At 52.4% G+C, this 18,808-nt stretch overlaps 1 protein-coding gene across 1 annotated transcript; it reads left to right on the top strand.

The window, feature by feature from the left end:
* The first annotated feature begins 219 nt into the window (after window positions 1–219).
* HDAC8 (histone deacetylase 8) lies at window positions 220–18,169 on the top strand. The gene is made up of 10 exons (XM_010081200.1): window positions 220–266; window positions 1,659–1,789; window positions 2,769–2,910; window positions 5,780–5,892; window positions 6,930–7,007; window positions 7,419–7,527; window positions 10,899–11,071; window positions 12,717–12,811; window positions 14,987–15,092; window positions 17,780–18,169. Exons 1-10 carry the CDS (start codon window positions 220–222, stop codon window positions 17,800–17,802), a joined length of 1,017 nt encoding a protein of 338 aa, XP_010079502.1. The 3' UTR covers window positions 17,803–18,169.
* Window positions 18,170–18,808: the final 639 nt, after the last annotated feature.

The following is an 18,808-nucleotide window of genomic DNA, read 5'->3' as shown; positions in this document are numbered from 1 at the left end:
GGGGCTGTTGTGCCTCTCCCTGACCCACGGGGAAGGACCCCCCCCAGACCCTCCCCGGGGGGGCCCTGCCCAGGGAGCAGAGCAGGCTGGTGCCAGTTCAGCCGCGCTGCTTGGAGGAGCCACGGGTGCACCCTGGCTGCCAGGCGCTCACCGCCGTGCTCTGCTTCTGCCACCGGCGCTGGAGCTGCTCTCACGGTCCTCTTCTCTTCCTAGGCTAGCATGGTGCACTCGTTGATCGAGGCGTATTCCTTGCTTGACCACATGAAGTAAGTGCTCCCATTTTCCTCTCTGCTAAGGTTTGGAAGATGCTGAGTAACTGCAGGTCTTGTACTGTCCCTGCTGGCAGCATGGTTACAGGAGCCCACGCAGTGTGTTTCTGGGATCTAAGGAGGGTCTGCTTGTCTTGCCAAGTGGACAAGATTATGGTAATTATGGCAAGTGTAACTTATGGTTACCCTTCCTGGCCCGACGGAGTCCAAATTGTCTTGTGCTTTCTCTGCAGAGCACACTGTCGGCTGCTGCTCTTGTGCTCCAAGCAGAAGCAGTGGCATAGAAACCATCCTCGCTGGTGCTGCTCGGAGTCCACTGGCCAGTGCTCATGCTGGGAGAGACCATGTTGTTTTGCTGTGTTGTGATTGATTTGGGAGACTTTGTGAGATCTTGATGCTGTTCAGGAGGGAAGACAAGATGAGGTCTGAGACAGAAGAGTGAGAACCCTCCTGCCCCATTTAGGCTCTCGACACTGGGGGATACAAAGGGAAAAAAAAGCTTAGCTCAGCCTCTCTTATGCTGCATATCATAAAATCTTAAAAAAATCCCACACTTTTTAGGACCAGAAAGTCCTATTGGCACTTTCTTCTAAAGGATTTTTCTTTCTGGTCATTTTGGTAGCATGTGCTGGGGAAATGGCTGCAGGTACTGTTACAGAGGGAGACCCAAAGGGCTGTTCACCCTGGTGTGGGGTGAGAAGTGCCCCGCTCCTGGGCTAGCCCGTAGCTGGGAGTTTCTTGCATTCTCCTGGTAGCAGCGGAGCTGTGCTGCATTGCCTGTGTGAGTCCTGAGGTTTGGAGAGCGCTTCAGCATGTCACAAGGTTATTTAAGCAAATTGCAAAGTGCCCAAACCCAGGAAAGGTGATGTGTGAGTTGCTGAGGACAGAGACAGTCTCTGCTTTGAGTGCCCGCAGAGTTAAGAGCACATCAGACGTGCTGCTCAGCCCCTGACCCAGCAGGCTGGTGTCCTGCTGCAGTGCTGGGCTTGGCCTGGGTGTTTTCGCTCTGTTATTTTTTTTCTGTGTGTAACCAGAATGTTGGATCTGCTGGAGATTGCTCAAACTGGGAGAACATGCAGAAAAGGAAAAAAAAAAAAAACAAAACTTGAAGGAAAGTGGAGAGGCTAACGCAGGCAGCACTTGCATGTGTTCTTCATTGGGATGGGCTCAGCAGAAGGTGACAAGCTGGGGGAAAAGCCTGTCCAGCTCAACTGAGCAGACGTCTCACTCAAAGCACCAGTCTGCTGCAAGAGGAGGAGGGGGTTCCGTTTGCTTTTTCAACAGTAACTGCCAAAATAAGGCTCGTAGTCTGAGGACGTTAAAGCTGAGCATTCCAGCCAAACCCTGGAGCCTCTCATCCTGACTGCTCCTTTCCTTCTCTCTGCCTAGGATAGTCAAGCCAAAAGTGGCCTCCATGGAGGAGATGGCAAGCTTCCACACAGACGCCTACCTGCAGCACCTGCAGAAGGTCAGCGAGGAGGGGGATGATGACCATCCGGAGTCCGTGGAGTATGGACTGGGTAAAGATGTGTATCTTCAGCAAGAGATTGACAGAGTGTCATGTGCTGGAGCTGAGGTTAGACAGAGGGGTGAGCTCAGGATTGCTGGGCTGTTTGCGGAGGGAAACAGTCTTTGATGGGGTGTACTGAGCTCCGTTATCCTGCAGTCACCGGTCAGGCTGGCATTTTCGCTGGTGCCAGCAGAGGGTACTGTCAGCCTCACGCTGCTGCTCCCAGCAGCTCAGCCTGTCTCTTACATACCCGGAGCCAGTGTCTTTTGCTGCTGCATTGAGGAGCTCAGACAGGACAGAAGGCCCTGACATGCTGCCCTTGGAACAGAGCTGAGACTGTCTGCCACAAGCCGCAACCTTTGGGCGCGTTCCCCTGCTCCGGCGCGGGGTCCTCCCTGGGCTGCCGGTGGATCTCTGCTCCACTGTCACCTCCACGGCTGCAGGGGCACAGCTGCCTCAGCACAGGCTGCACCACGGCTGCACCACGGGCTGCAGGGGAATCTCTGTTCCGGCTCCTGGAGCACCTCCTCCCCTCCTTCACTGCCCTGCCTGCCTGCAGGGCTGTTTCTCTCACACGTTCTCACTTCTCTCTCCTAGCTGCTGCACAGCGTTTTTTGCCCGTTCTTCAATACGCTGTCACGGAGGCGCTGCCAGTGTTGCTGACGGGCTCCACCTTGGCCGGCGCTGAGTCTGTCCTGGAGCCGTCTCTGTCCGACATGAGTGCAGCTCCTGGTGTCTTCTCACAGAAGCCACTGCTGCAGCCCTCCTCACTACAAAAACTGTGCCACGCAAACCCAATACAATTTTTTTCCTATTTACGCCCCCTCAATCTGCTGTGTGAGTCCAAGTCCGGTACCTGTTGTTAGAGTTTTGTGCCTGGAGCAGACAGTTAGAGCCGGGGTTAAAGAGAGAGAGCTCAGAACAAAGAGAATGTGCTTCCCCCAGAGGAAAAGGCCTCTTGTGTCTGACACATGGACTCCTACCCACAGGTTACGACTGTCCAGCTACCGAAGGGATCTTTGAGTATGCGGCAGCCGTGGGAGGAGCCACCATCACCGCGGCCCAGTGCCTGCTGGACGGCAAGTGCAAGGTAGCAATTAACTGGCCTGGAGGGTGGCATCATGCAAAGAAGTAAGAAAACAATCTCTTCCCTTGAGTTTTCTCACCTGGTGTCTGAACCCCACCTCCTAGCTCGCAGCGTCTCTGCGAACCCTCAGGGTGTGGCGATCCAGCTGTAAGAGAGAGCAAGGTGTGAGAGTGGTGAAGGAAGGCAGGAGGCAGATAGGGGAGAAGCAGAGCGCAGGACAGAGGCCTGAGAGTGTGCTGGCTACTGCCACGTTACAGGTTACAGCCCTGGTGCTGTCGTGGGCTGCAGCACGAGTCTGGGGCAGATGCATTCAGAAGCGTCCCGTCGTCCATTGATGCATGGTTGTCTCTGGGAGATCGAGTGAGAATTGATTTTGCAAAGTCCACAAAGAAGAGAGGTAAACAGTTGGTGTAGCTCCCAACTTAGAAGAGAACGGGAAGGTGGCAGCACGTTGTCCAAATTGTTTTGTGTGGCTGTTTTTGTTGCTCAGTGAGAGGTTTGAAACAGTGCAGGACTGACTTCTGGTTTTCCCTGTGCTCTGAGGGTGGCTGTTTGCTCTGAGCTGTGGTGTGAATTATGATTTCCCAGAACAAGAGGAGAGGAAGTAAAAATTTTGTCCCTGAATCCTCTGATTCTGTAGTGATAAAATAACTTGTTTCCATGGCTTCCCTGTTTTCCATGGATGTATGTTTTATTTTAGCTTGTGTCCACCCACCATCTCCCAAACCACAATGCAAATGCAGATGAGACAGCAGCCTCCCTTGTCCCCAGGTAACTGGCCTTTGCAGCGCCGTTTGGTTTCCCTGCGGAGCCCCAGAAATCAGCATGAACCCCGTGTCTAACCCTAACAACTTGCACATGAGCACACAGCTTTCTCTTCTTGCTCCAGTGACTTTTCTGACCTGGCAGAGAAGCTCTGGAGGTGCCACAGTGGTGTGCAAGCTCCAGCCACGGCAGCGTCTCACCAGGCCCCTTTTCCTGGCCAGGACGTTGCTGAGCAGGGGTTTGGTCACAGCTTGCTGAGAAAGGAGAGAGCTTAGCTTGGCTGAGCTGAGCTGAGCCCTCTTGCTCTTCGCAGGAGGGATCGCTTTTTAAAAATCTTCTGTTCTCTTTTATCTTGGTTGCATGGTTTATAAAATGCCTGTAGCAAGAAATCTTAGCAGTGTTGCTGCCACTGAGCTGTGCTGTTAGCACTGTTCTGGGAAGCTAACAGTCTGTTCAAAAAAGGTGTTTAATGCTTACTGATCCCGAAGGAGCCTTCCCAGTCACCCCAGTGAGGTGGTGCAGGATGCTGCAGGGTGGGCAGCAGCAGTGTGAAAGTGCAGCCAGAGACCGACCCGCGGCTGCAACTGTCCTAGCAAAATACCTGTCCTTGTGTCAAAAGAGACGTGCTGTCTGGTGGCTTAGGTACTTTCCAAGGTCATAAAGGTAGGAATGGTGCCCACTGTTGCCTGGGGCTTTGGAAGCTCCCGGTTCACTGGTGTGCCTTTGGGGCAGAGGGTGAGAGGCTGCTGGTGCCTTTCCTTGGCCCAGTGCTGCGCCCTCCCAGCAGCCACAGTATGAGCTCTGCTGCGTGGGTCTGTGGGGACTGGGGAGGATCTCAAGACCTAGCCCTGAGCTGCAGCTCTGATGCTGGTCAGCCTCTCTCTGAGCTGGTGTCCTGTTTCCTCTGGTGTCCCGGTGTCCTCTTTTGAGTCTGAAAGAGATGGTGCATTAGGGCATGGGGAGATGTAGTTCGCTTCCTTCTGGGCTGGGAAGGAGGAGAGGAGTTTGGTGTGTAATCACAGTTGAGGAAGATTCCCTGGATACCTGCGAACATCCCAGTTCTCACCATCACTGTAAATTAAGAGAGTCACTGGGAAGCATCCGTGACATTTTCAGGAGCAAGAGCAGTGCCATTCTGACACCCTGGGCTTGCTCCTCGCCGTTTCCAGCTGTTTGCTGAGCAAGGGAGTGTCGGGAGGAATGAGCCCAGTGCTGTGGCTGAAAGGCAACAGGCATTTCCAAGAGGCACATCTTAGATGCTGGATTCTGGGGAAGAGGGGTTTGGACACTCCTGTTGCAGAGGATAAAGCTTTGGTTTAGATCTGCTGCCCAGGGCTGACCTGAGAGCGTGTATGAGCTAGTGCCAGGTGGTGACAGGGGCTTTGAAGCAAGTCATGAGTAGGGATTAAGAAACTTTCGTGTTCCTTTAATGCCAACAATATGGAAGCTGCCCCCAGATGTATGTCAGGGACAAACCTTTCCATACAACATCTGTCCTACGCTCAGCTGCCGGGGCTCTCTTCTGGCTGAGCCCAGCTGCTGTATTATGAGGGACTGCACGGGGGAGGAAGGGAGAGTGTTGCTTCGGGGCAAGGCTTAACCTTCATGCCCCGAGACTTTGGAACAGAGCAGCAGAGTGTTGTGACTGCCTTGGACCTGCCTTTCACACCAGGACCTTCCTGGGAGCTGTGCCCTGGGCAGCAGGGATGGAGCAGCTGCCTGGCAGGACTGTCCGGCGGCCTGTCCTCCTGCTGCAGAGGGAGAGGAGGTTTGAGCCATGTGGCTCTGAACTTCATCTCAGCTGTGGAAAGATAATGTTTTATTTATGCAACAGAGAATGGTCAGAGGTACTCTGCCAAGCCCCCCGTGGGTCGGCGCCTCTCTGCAGCAGAGCCGGCTGATGCTTTGCCTGCTGCCAGCAAGCCAGGGTTGAGAACCAACTGGCACAAGCAGTCATGTTCTCTGTGCCTCCCAGCCGTGCTTTGAGCTGCTCCTGACCCATCCCTTGGTCGCTGCTGGGGCTTGGCCAGGCTCTTCACCCTCCTCTGTGCCCCGGCGAGGTGGAGACCTGCCAAGTAGAAGTGACAACGCCAAGATCAGCGGCGATTTTGTTGGCATTGTTCAACCTCACGGACATTGTTTTCACAGAGATGAAGCTTCTGGCTTCTGTTACCTGAACGACGCTGTCTTGGGGATCCTGCGGCTGCGCCAGAAATTTGACCGTGTCCTTTATATTGATTTGGATTTGCATCACGGGGATGGTGAGTCCCAGCGCAGGCTGCAAACAGAATGGCCACACAGACTCGGGGGCAGGAATGGGGGAAGCGGGGGCCGGTCGCGGCAGTAGGGCTTTGCCTGCTGCATCAGCCGTGGCTTTGCCTCCTTTCTGTGCAGTCAGGCTCCCTCAATCCGTTTCTGCCTTCTCCTGCTTTATTGATTTGCCCTGTGCTGCTCATCAGACCTCTCTTGAGGGTCTGGGCAGCAGTCTTGTACCTAAAGCAACAAACAGTGTGTTCCCCTTCCAGCAATCTGCTGCCAGTGGCTCTCCAGCAAGGACTTCCCCCAGTCCCTTCTCTCCCATCCCAGCAGAGCAGCTGCTGACAGCGTTTAATGGCTTAATGCCACCGGCGGAAAAGGGAAGCAGTCAGTGGTAAACGGTGCTTTTAAAAGAAGCCTTGATACTGTAAAACTAGAGCCAGAGCTGGCCTCGCTGAAGCTGCTCTCTCCTTCAGGGAGATTATTTCAACACTATTTAACGTTTCCTGCTCTCCTTAATTTTACGGTGTGTTTCATTTTGCTCCGTTTTCCCCCCACATTTGGTTTCTGTTAAGTTTCCTGTCACTTCTTTTTCCCTCCCCACCTGCACTATTTTAATATGTCTTTAAGGAGAAGAAAAGGTGTGTTGAACTGCAGCAGCACTGAGAAAAAGTGAGAGCCCGGTAGCTCTGGTTCTAATCGGAGCCAGGCTCTGTCCGAGGCACCTCTGCTCTGCTCCCTGCCCCGGCGCTCGGGCGAGCGCTGCTGGCGCGGGCGGCAACCGGAGGCGTCGAGAGCCCTTCGGTGCTGACCAGCATGAGACCTGCGACATTCATTTCAGTTGTGACCTTTGCTGCGGTTTAATTCTGGTCTCTGTTGATTGAGAATGGATTTATTGAGCCACGTCTGGTTCTCCGCTCTGTTCGTTCCGCCCCCGCGCTGCTCGCCGCCCCGTGCTGGCAGAGGGCTGGTTTGTGTGGTCAGACGCTGTCGTTGGTGGCAATGGTGCATGAAAGCTTTCTTCTCTTCCCTTTTCTGACAGGAGTTGAAGATGCCTTTAGTTTCACCTCGAAAGTCATGACTGTTTCTCTGCACAAGTTTTCGCCAGGATTTTTCCCAGGCAAGTTGGACGTGTGAGGTTTGTGCTAATTGGGTTCCCGCACGGCTGGCGAGGCCCCAGTACGGGCCCGTCCTGGTCCTGCTGCACAGCCAAGGTGTCTCGCTGCCTCCCCTGCTGACCCAGGAGAAGGAGAGAGGGGGAACCGTGTGTTTGGCATTTCCCCCTTCCCTCTGCTCTGGGCAGAGCCCTGCTGGGCGGCCGCCGGCAGCACTGGAAAGCTGCAGGACAGAGCTGGGCAGAGGATGAGAACCGGCTCCATCCAACCCCTCCTGTGCCCATGGTGGCAAGTGGACTTCTCCGTCAGCATGACGAAGGTCCCGGCACTCTGCTCTCCTCTGGGACACCCTGCACGTTTCTCTCGCTGCTGACCCCTGTCCCTCCCAACCAACTGTGGGTGTTGCTGTTTTTCAGGCACCGGTGATGTCACGGACGTTGGCCTGGGGAAGGGTCGCTATTACAGCGTGAACGTACCTATTCAAGATGGCATTCAGGATGAGAAGTATTACCAGATCTGTGAAACGTAAGCCCTCTCGCTCTGATACAGTTTACTTGGATGAGATTTTAGAGAAGGGAGACTGCACAGATTTTGTTTGTTTACTGTTTTTAATTAAAGCCCTTCCTTAAGGCTTGTCCCTTCCCCCATTACGGTTTTTTGTTACAATGAACATGGATCTTAAGAGGTCTCAGAGGTCTTGTCTGAATCCCTAGGCAAACTGAACATACCGAGGCGTTTGTGGGCGGCTGGAGGGTCTCTTTGTCTGTACAAATAAACGGAGGAAATTTGCTCTTGGCATCTTGGAGCATGCGCACTTCGAACTTGCCTCTCTATACATTGCAGTGCTTGTGTCTGATTGCTTTTGTTCTAACGGATAAACTCCTCTCCTGCTTCTGAGGCCGTGTGGCACACGGGTGGTTGCCTGTTGTTTCTGGAAGTTGAATCTCATGGGCTCCACTTCAAGTACTCTGTTACTAAGAGCTGCTGTGTGGAAAGGGGGCCGAGGTGTGACGTTATTTATTGATTTTCTGGAAAGTCTGATGCCTTTACAATTTTGAAGACAGTGGGTGGAAAGTTTCAGAGCTGCCATGAGAGTGGCAGCACCAGTGGTGGAGGCTGAGTCTCTGGGTTGTGCTCTGCTCGTGCCAAGATGTGTCTGAGGCGCGTTCCCACCAAGAGTCCTCTGGGAGCCTCCCTGCTCACATAGTCTCTCCATCAAAAGAGAAAGTTACGATGGGTCTGGCTAATTGTAAGCATCCAGAATAGCTGATTTGCTTGATCTCCTTCCAAAACTGTGATGAATGAAATTAGTTCTGACAGTATGTCAGTAACTCTACCTGGAGTTTAAATATGAACCTTTTGAAGACTAAAAAAAAATGCAATATGTGAGAAACATTGCAAGTGCAGAAAAGTAAACTTAGAAATTGTCCAGAGACATTCATAAAGCATTATTTTTGCTCCCAAGACAAAGAGAAATCTGAATTATTTTAAGTGGCTGTAGTAGTTTGCTTGATAAACTTGCAATTACTTATGGCTGAAAGAGATAACTAATCAGGTATTTGCTCTCCCAGAATGTAAAAAAAAATTTTTTAAAAAATTAACCAAACTCACCCCAGAATCTGAATGCTGCCTGGCCTGTCGTTCTACGTGATGCAGCGGAGCTGCGTTAGCTGTGTGTAGGCATGGATCTAACGAAATCCTGCTTCAGCAGCTGCACGCTGCACTGGGACAGCGCGATGGGTCCGCTATGGGAGCAGCTGCAAGGCGGGGAGAGACCTTTACTGTGCTCATGGTGCATCTCCATGGAAAGTCAGTTGTCCAGCTGGGGTTGGTCTGCCGTGGCAGGAGGTGTATTGGGCGGTCCCGGCTGGCCCGGGAGCTCCGGCGCTGTGGCTGAGCTGAAGGGGTGCTGCCGAGGGGGGGAGGGGTCCTGCTGCCACTGCCTTGTCCTTGGCTGCCCGCTCCTTTCACCTCTCTTCCTTGCTGTGCGCCAGTTCAGAGAGTTAACCTAGCAGAAAACTCGCCCTGATAACCAACTTTCTACTCGTTCAGCTCTCTGAAACTGCACATGGTGGGATTGGAGCTCTGTCATTAGCCAAAGGAAGGGGCTGGGAAGGACAGGGGAGAGGACAGCCTGCGGCTGTGTGGTCAGTTTGGCTTTGTCATCAGCTCAAGCTTGTGAGCCTGCATGCGTTTAAGGGTCTGTCAACATATGGACGGGGCTGAGACTGCAGAGCAGTCCTTGTGCTGACTTCCTGAAACAGCAGAAAGAATTACTCTGCTCCTGAGCGCAGCGTGGGACGAGAGGGGGCTGAGCCACCCTTACACATTAACAGAGATCCCAGCAGCTACGGACAAACGCTGTTCTGTCAAAGAGATGTTTATCGTTTAGCGAGTGTCTGCAATGTGCTTTGAAAATGGAAGGCCCTGGGAGAGGGTGAATTTTGTTTGAAACCCCTCATGCAGCCAGCAGAAACCTGCAGGGTTGTCCTTGGCAGAAGAGACTTTGGGTCTGCTTCGTGAAGGAAGCTCATGCTGATTTGACTGCTCTTTCCTTGGCACTGCAGTAGTCACCATCTGCCTCAGTTTGTGTAGCTGGCTGGGACTGTGGACAGCGTGGCCTGGTCGCTGTCGAAACACGAGTGGTGTGAGGAGCTGTCCTGCTGGCACCTGGCGTGCTGGGGCCAGGCTCCTGGCACGTTCCGGCTGTGCTGCCATACCCGCGGTGAATACGAGACTGAATGGAAATACTGTTTTCCCCCAGGCTCACATATTTGGTCTCGAGGGGGCCAAGTTTTTTCCCAGAGTTTTTCTCGTCACCGGTCAAGTTTTCTCCCAGTGTTGCCCGTATTTCAGTAGTGAATTCGTGGCGCTTGTAGAGCGAATGGCCTCAGCCCTGCAGGCATCTGCCTTGGCAGACCGCACCGAGCTCGGTGGAGTTCCTCGGTGGCGGCAGTGATGGGTGAGTTTCTTGGGGTGAGTGCTGGTAAATGCAAGCTCTTTGTCTGGGGGAGGCAGCTCTCTCGTTTGGCATGGCAGTGGTTTCTAATTGCATATCAAATAAGAACTGGCGATGCTTAGGTTCTCTTAACGGAGGCAAAAGCATTTGTTCCAGGGATCACATCTGTTTCTACTTTAGCAAAATAAAAACACTGTTGTGAAAGGAACATGCTTTTTCTCCATTATTTGCCTTCTGTTTTGGGCTTTGGAGCGCAGTGCTGGGAAAAGGATTATTCCCTTTGTGGTGTTTGTAGTACTAAAAATCTCCTGGAGTGAAGGCAGTTGTCTGACATGCCCAATTGTCTTCTCCAAGAGGAAATACTTAATAAACCCTCCGGGACATTGGCACTGCTGCACCCCAGCATTGGCTAGCGCCGAGGGAAATGTATTTCTGCCTTAAGAGCCGCATGGGGAGAGGAGAGCGAGAACCTAGACAGAGCCTTCCTCTGTTCATCTGGTCCTGTGCTGGCGAGAGGTGTCTGAGCGTTTAGGGTTGTTATTTCATGAGACGCTGCTCTTCACCGTGACTTTAGGAGGGGAGAAGAGTCCCCGGGTTTGGCTTGCAGCCCTTCCGCTGTGGGTGGCCGATGTGAACGTGTGGTTTGATGCTCCCACTGTGCTCGTCAGGACTGGATCCCCCTCCACTGTGTTCTCAGTGATGCTTTTGCCTTCATCAGCTTCGTGTTGAGCGCTTTGAGAGCTAAACTTACTGCAGGAGAGCAGTGGAGGCAGGCGGCTAATGGGGAGCAGAAGGGGTGTAACTGGCATGAGGGGGGTGGGAGCAGAGGACGCGGAAACCTCAGAAGGCATCGGTGGACCTCAGGGACCGGGGCCGTGCCGCCAGCATCCCTCTGAGCCACATTTGCGGTGGCCCCCACCGCCTCTCCTCTCCGCAGCGTGCTGAAGGAGGCATACGCCGCATTCAACCCCAACGCGGTAGTGCTGCAGCTGGGGGCAGACACCATCGCCGGAGATCCCATGTGCTCTTTCAACATGACACCCAAGGGAGTGGGCAAGTGCCTGAAGTACGTCCTGCAGTGGCAGCTCGCAACTCTCGTCCTAGGAGGAGGTGAGTGCACGCAGGTCTGACTGCTCATGAGGAAACGGGCTTGTCCTCCTGCAACCCTTCCTCGAGCTTGTGCCGTGGGGCTGGGCACTGGTTGGAGCTGGGCAGGGTGACTGCTGGGCACACTGTGGTGCAGAGCTGTGTTCACACAGACCTGAAATCCTTGATAATGAGGTGCAAGTCTCAGTCCTGACCCTAAGATGCTGAGTTAAAGGCTGCTCGGCTCCTTTGGAGAAGAGCAGAGGCTGCTAACCCTGATGAACTGACCCTGGCTTCTTGCTGGCATCTCTGCTGAAGAGCCCCGCGGCACTTCCCTGTGAAGTGAGCGCTGTGTTCCCAAACCTACCTCGGACATCTGGCAATTTTCATCTGGATTCAAGCAGGGGCCTGGGAAGAGGAGTGACTCCTGTACGGTGCAGCAGGGCTCTGACACCCAGCGGGAGCTGAGGTTGCCTTAGCTCTGCCATGCTGTGTAACCAGCTGCTGGTCGGGAGGAGAGCACAGGACGAGCTTCATGCCACAGAGTATTTCAGAGCAACAAAAGCCACGGTGTGCCAGGGAGCGCAGCTCTGTGCCTGGAGCTGTGTCAGCTCTAGCCATTGTCCTTTTTGAGATGGGGGAGATCAGGTATAGCATGTTAAGCCTAAAATTTGATGTGCCTAGTGCAGTTTGTGTTGGGAAGGTTATGAGTCTTCAATCCTGCTCTGGCATGTATAGGGGTATGCTGGGGATGGCACCTTTCAGGCAAAAATAAACCACAAATTTTTGTCAAAAAGTGAGGTACAACTGTTTGTCGCTTGTGAAGACACCAAAGGAGTGTCCCACCACTGCAGCTTGTGGAAGCATTTGACGTGCAAACCGGGGAAGAGTCAGTACTTGCAAAAAAAAAAAAAAACCAAAAAACCCCAAAAAACCAGAAAAACCCCAAGCAAACCCACAGAAACACAACCCAAAGAGAAGGGAACGCTGAAAAATGTGGTCTTCCTCTCTTTTCAAAGTGGTATTCTCTCTTACTATTTCAGTCATCTTTGCTGGAAAAAATGTTCTTCTGAGTCTCTTGCGGGATTCCTTTCAGATGAGGTTTCTCCTTGGGGGCTCGTGTTAGACCATTACCATACTGACTGTGAAACCTCATTTACTTGTAAAGCAGTCGCAAGTCGTACTAATGAGCTTCATCTTTGTCATCTCAAACCTGACAATGCTGCAGAGCTCATCAGCAAATGTCTGGACACGTGTATTACGCTTTATGGGTCCAAGGCTGGCACTGAAAGCAGGGATCCCCCATCTCCACTGCTTCCCTTGCACTTTTCTCCTGGTTCCTTTGAACCCTCCTCCTTGCCAGGAGAGAGCCCAGCGCGTGGGGCTTGTGCTGGGTCTGGGGTGGTGACTGGAGGAGCCTGGCTGTGCCACGCTGGGGTAACTGGGGTTCAGTTTGGGAGGTCTGTCCATCATACGGTGTCATTCGGACCTGACCTCGTGTACCCAGCAGGTGCAAAATGCATTTTTTGGGCACAGCCTGAGTGGGTGAAATAAGCTGAATTAACGTAAACTGCATGTGTTGTCTCTGCAATTTGTTTGTTCCGCTAAAATCTCTTCCTCTCTCTCCTCACTCTCCCCCCTCCAAAATCACAATTCTTGCTGGAGACAGGAGGCTACAACCTTGCCAACACAGCTCGCTGCTGGACATACTTGACTGGGGTCATCCTTGGGAGAACGCTGTCCTCTGAGATCCCTGATCACGAGGTAAATCTTTGACAAACCCTCCCGTCTCCTTGTGCGAGAGCTGCGTTGCTCTACCTAATCCAAACCGCATCCTTGCTGCTCAATATTGTTTTGTTGAGACGCTCCTGTAACAATAGTGCACTGTCCTAGCAGCATAGTGGGTGCTTGTTCCCACAACCCGAGGCTGTTTGCATCTTTTTGCAAGGGGTCTCAGGTACCAGTAAACTCCAGTCTCAGATAATTGCAGAGAGGACGGGGAGGGGGAGTCACCTGTTTGCTCAAAGAGCTCTTTAGGACGTGCCCATACTTTTGCAGGATAGAGCCAGGCATTTGTTTCTCAAGGCTTTACATTTTAACCCTGCTTTCGTTGACTTACAGAAAGTACCAGGTGCAACTTCAAAGCTTTTCTGACCAGTCGTCTCGCGGTGGGCCGTGGGACGGGTGCTGTGCACGGTCGCGTGCAAGCTGTCTCGGTTCCAGTGCTGGCGCTTGTTCAGTCTTGGGCAGGGCTGGACAGCTGGTTGGTGCAACACAGTCGGGACTGAATTTGGGTGGAATAACTTGTAATAGATCTCAAATCATAGATCAGTGTTACTGCCTCTACAGGAACAAACCTGCACGTGCAAAGCAGTTCAAGCCTACAGTGACTACAGAGGAGAATTATGGTTTTGCCTTTGCTGAAGCGTCTCACAGACCCATAGGCATGGGGAAGTAAAGCGTTTGTGTGGATTGAAACTGGAAATTCATCATTATAGAAACTGGTGATTACAGATACAAGATGCTTTTTGAGAGATGTCATGCTTAAATATGATCCTTTAACCATGTTTCTGCAGAAGCAGGTTTTGAATGAGACTGGATCTTCCATATATGTGGGAAGTGAAAAGGGGGGGTCCCTTTGTAAAAATTAACTGCTGACGGTGGTTAGGTTTGGCCAGTTTGTTGTTGCTCTGATCAGTTTGTTTGTTGTGTTAATTATTTCTGCACCAAGTACCGTGAAGGATATAAGAACAGTGTGGGAACGAGTGGATTGCAGGATGTCACAAGGTGCACAGTGGGGCACTGCGTGCTCTGGCTGCTCCTTCTCAAAGGCATTTGTGTCCCCTCCTGGTCTGGCTGGCACTGTGGTGCTGCTGGTGGCCTGCTGGGGTTCCCCTTACAGCAAAACGGTGCTTGTGGTTTTGTTTCTGGAGACAAGATGAGCTGTTCAGGGTTCACCCTGGAGGAGCAAGTTCCCAAAGATCAGCCAGCATGATTTCAGGGTTGCTTTCAAATGCTAGACTTGCTAGACTGTAACCTGCAGCGTTTAGGAGACACTTCATTTTCCTTGTCAGCACTGGCGTGTTGAGATCTGCTTAGAGAAGCCCTTGTTGTCCCTGCTAGTGCAGATATGTCGATCTTGGGTTGTCAGACCTGCCACCTCCAATCTCATCCTTTTAAAAAAAACCCAGCCCTGTGCATCATTAATCACTTGGGAGACTATAAACGCTGTGAATTTCCCTGTCTTTGGTACAACAGCTTTAAGTCTGGACTAACTCTCCGTGGGCTGAAGCTCTCCAGGGGTAGCAACAGGACCAATTGCAGCTTCACTGCTGAATTTTTAACCTCGGTGTGTCTGCTTCTTTGCTCAGTGCTGTGTGCTTGTGAAATAAAACTGCTGGTAATAATCTGTGATTCTGCATTATTGTGTAGAACCCACGTGCTGCAGATTTTCTTGTTCAGGCTCAGCTGCACACTTGTGGAGCACTCAGCCAGGAAAGATGCATTATTGACCTTGAAGCACACTGATTTTTCTCCTTCCAGGTGTTTCACAGTCATGTCAATGCAGCACTCTCAAGGTGGGGCAGGGAGCTGAAAGGAAGAATATCTGATAGGCAGCACTTTAATTTAGTTCATAAAAAAGTTGGATTTGTAGGTAACCATGTGTAAAATGGGTGTCAACGGCTTTCCCAAATAAAGTATTGATAGACATGAGACTGCTTTTCGCTGCACCACGGAGCTCTGCGTCCCAAGCCCTTGAACTGGTAGCAGTTGCAAACTTCAGGTGAAGCACCTCTTTGATGTAGTTAAGCTACACGTGCCCCTCAGGCGAAGAAAATGATTTTGCCTTTTTACAAACAGGTGCCCATAGGGAGCCCTCCCTCCAGCCTCGGCTCGCCATAGACCTCTCTGCTGACTCTCCTCTCCTCTTCCCTGCAGTTCTTCACAGAGTATGGGCCTGATTATGTGCTGGAGATCACACCAAGCTGCAGACCAGACCGCAATGAGCCACAGAGAATTCAGGAGATTCTTAACTCTATCAAAGGTGAGTTATCCAAGCCAACACCTCTGCTTCAGGCTTACGGGTCTTTTTAGACAGGCCTTCAGGTAGGCTCGTTGGAGTCTTTCTCACTGACTGGAAAGATGAACCACTTACACATGACTGCTCATCCTGTACAACACCGTGTGTCTCCTGCTTCGCTTGGAATTCTTGGTAGCACATCAGCTCAGAGCTGTGGGTTCCTGTTAGCAAAAGTTGCCATTGCCTTTCCTCTGGCTGGGCCTCATCCTCGTCAGACTCATAGAACAACCCAGGCTGTAAGGGACTTCAAAGATCATCTGGTCCAACCTGCGTGGGAAAGGGAGCCTACCTGGATGAGATTCACTAGCACCCTGTCCAGTCGCATCTTGAAAACCTCCCATGATGGGGACTCTGACACATCACTGGGAAGGTTGTTCCAGTGATTGATTGTTCTCACTGTAAAAAATTTATTTCTTGTAACGAGATGAAACCTCTCCTGGTGCAACTCGTAGCTGTTGCCCCTTGTCCTCTCCGTGTAGCTCCTTGTGAAGAGAGAGCCTCTGTCCTCTCTGTAGCTGCCCTTCAAGTACTGGAGTACTGTGATGAGGTCCCCCTGAGCCTTCTCTTCTGCAGGGAGAAGAGACCCAACTCCATCAGCCTTTCCTCACAGTACTCCAGGTGTGGCTAACAAGTGCTGGATAGAGGGGGATGATGCCATCTCTGTCTCTGCTGGTAACGCCCCTACGGGTGCTGTCCAGGATCTGGTTTGCCTCCATTGCTGCAGTGGCACTCTGCTGGATCATGTTCAGCTTGCTGTCCACCAGGACCCCCAGGTCCCTTTCAGCGAGGCTGCTCCCCAGCCACACAGGTCCTAGCCTGAACTGGGCTCTCTGCTTATTCTGTCCTGGGTGCAGGACCTTGCCCTTGTCTTTGTTAAACTTCATACTGTTCTAGCTTGCCCAGGTCTCTGTGAGATGGCTCTCCCTTCTGATGTGTCCACCTCTGCACCCAGTTTGGTGTTATCAGCAAACTTGGTGAGATTGCTTTCAGTCCCATCATCGAGGTTGTTTATGAAGATGTTGAGCAGTGTAGAGCCCAGTATCAATCCCCGAGGGACCCCACTTGTTACAGGCTACCAGCCTGAGTAAAAACCATTGATCACCACTCTCTGTGTGCTCCCTGTGAGCCAATTCCTTCCCTACCTGCTTTGCAGAGCACCCGTTTGATCTGTATCTTGCCAGTTGGTCCAGGAGGAGGCTGTGGGAAACAGTGTCAAATGCTTTGCTAAAATCCAGGCAAACAACATCCACTGCTCTCCCCATGTCGATGGGAGATGTTATTTTGTTGTAGAAGATGACCAGATCAGCCTGGCATGATTTGCCCTTGGTAAATCCATGCTGGCTTTTCCCAGTCACCTGCTTCATTTGGTTTGTAATAGTTTCTAGGAGGACTCGTTCCATGGCTTTCCCAGGGACTGAAATAAAACCAACGTGTCTGTAGCTTCCTGGCTTCTCTTTTGGGCCCTCCTTGTAGGTGGGTGTGACAGTTACCCTCTTCCAGTAATCAGGGATATCCCCTGATCTCCAGTATTATAGACAGTGGCCTGGCAACAATGTCAGCCACTTCTCTTAACATAGATTTATGTGGGTTGAACCTTTGCAAGAGGTCACAGACCACCCATCCCTGCTGGTGGGTGGACACATGCATTGTCGTAAGTACGTGTTCCTGTGGTCGGTGGTCCAGCTATGCCGGCAGAGGCAGAGGTAGAGAAGGTACTGAGAACCCCTGTCTTGTCAGCATTATTAGTAATTGGTTTCTCTGCCCTTGTTAGCAGCTGTCTTGTGTCTTCCCTGGGCTTCTCCTTACTGCTCACGTATCTGAAGAACCCATTCTTCTTGCGTTAACTTCTTCATGTTTAATAAAAATGTCACTGAACACAAGAGTGGTTACTAACGCCAGGAGGGTGTGTGGCTCGCTACGGCAAGGTAGGCTCAGTAGGTGTATCTCTAAGCACACGGTAAATGTGCCTGTGAATCTGCATTTCTAAGAGAAGCATGGCAGTTGGTTTTATATATCCTTTTCCTGGTATCTTTACCCAGGTTCTTGGATTTGGTGGTTTCTGGGCAGGAGCAGCTGGGGGCAGCAAGACAGGGCTCAGCAGCCCTTTTCACTCTCTGTGTTGTTGTGACGTGTTGGTGTTAGAAGCAGAGTAGGAGGAGGTGGGTGGGAGATGTGATGGCTGTGGGTGCCCTGGGGTGTCCATGCCTGAGCACAGGCCAGTCCTAGGGAGGGGGTATCCCTCCTGTCCTGCCCGGGATGGGGGGAGGAACAGCATCGCTCTAGAGCTGGGAGGGAGGGATCTATGCTGCACACTCCTGGCAGCACATCCGGCCCAGAGGAAGGACAAGGCAGCAAAGGGTGAGCATGTGCCCCGCCTGGTGCTGGCCCATGAATCCCAAAACACCGATCAGGAGAAACTGGTAGCAGAAGTGGTGGCAGGATCACCCTTTGGGAGTTCCCAAAGTCTGTCTTGGAGTGCAGCAGCCTCTGCGAAGGGCGCGAGGCACCAGCAGGGACCGGGGTCTGTGCTGAGACTGGGATTCCTGTATCACTGCCTGGTCTGTCAGGCAGTAGGGGTGGCACCCCTGCCCAGGCCATTCTGTTGGGCTGAAACATCAGTGGAAATATCTTTTTCTGCCTCTAATTTGCAGGGAACCTGAAGCATGTTGTTTAGCAGAGAAGGAAGGCTCACGTTTCCACAAGAGCATTTCCCATGGGGAAGACAGCATGTTTATGTGAGCAGCTGGTGAAATTTGTGGCTGCAAGGAAAATTTGGAAGAAATTACTGTTAGTTGGTTGATTTTTTTAATCTTTAAAGAAGAAAAGCTGCTGCACACCACCAGCACCGTGGCTCACCCTTGGCAGGAGTGTGGGCCCCCAGCCACAGCCTTCCAGGGCCAGCAGAGCCTCCCTTGCTCCTTTTCTCTTTCCTTTTCTACCACCACAGAGTTTATTCTCACAAATGGTTGTAAATGTTTTTTAAGAGCGGGGCTGCTCAGAGCTGTGAACCCTCCCAGCCAGAGCCCAGTGCGTCACCGCCTTCCTGGCAGGAGCACAGCCTCTGAGCTGCGCCCCCAGGGAGAGGCGCCGGGGCCCAGGACACGGGCTGTGCCTCTTACCCACAGAAAGGCATGGCCATTGCGTTTTTAACTGGGAATGTTTTTTAAATAAAGTATTTGAAACACTCCTCCAGCCCTTTCCTTTCTTCCTTCGCCCACCCTGCCCTGACAGTGCCCTTTTTCGCAGCACTTCATGCGTTCAGCGGAGGTCCAGCCAGCGCTGGAAAGCAGAGATCTGCAGTTGCATTTGTGACCATCCCGTCCAGCCCCATCACATCAGGCAGCAGAGACTGCCCCCCTCCCCCTGCCCCGGGTGATGAGTGGGCTCCTGAAATCCTGCGTGGAGGGGCCAGACCCCAGGGATGCTCTCCAGAGTGTCAAGAGAGATGTAGGGCAGGGTGGCAGCTCCTGTCCAGGGAGATCTCAGATGAACCTCCGATGCCCCAGCGCCCCATGAGGGCCACCACTCAGCATCTCAGTGAGGCCTCTCAGCAAGGGGACAGGTACTCTGATTCCAGGGGCAGATCCCTCCCCGTGCCTTGGGCTGTGGAGCCTGGCCTCTGCTGCCCTCGTCCCCTCCTTCACCTGGCCCACGCAGCTTTTATTTGTGCTGTGTCTGTT

The sequence above is a fragment of the Pterocles gutturalis genome, unplaced genomic scaffold (genome assembly GCF_000699245.1).
Source record: "Pterocles gutturalis isolate BGI_N339 unplaced genomic scaffold, ASM69924v1 scaffold12869, whole genome shotgun sequence".
Taxonomy (NCBI): domain Eukaryota; kingdom Metazoa; phylum Chordata; class Aves; order Pterocliformes; family Pteroclidae; genus Pterocles; species Pterocles gutturalis.
This window is presented reverse-complemented; position numbering and strand designations above follow the sequence as displayed.

What these genes read in the sequence shown, in the direction of transcription:
- HDAC8 (XM_010081200.1), top strand. Translation starts at nt 220, where the DNA reads ATGGTGCACTCGTTGATCGAGGCGTATTCCTTGCTTGACCACATGAA. An exon ending in AACTCTCGTCCTAGGAGGAG is followed by an intron (nt 11,072 to 12,716) that starts GTGAGTGCACGC and finishes TGCTGGAGACAG; the next exon opens with GAGGCTACAACCTTGCCAAC. An exon ending in GATTCTTAACTCTATCAAAG is followed by an intron (nt 15,093 to 17,779) that starts GTGAGTTATCCA and finishes TCTAATTTGCAG; the next exon opens with GGAACCTGAAGCATGTTGTT.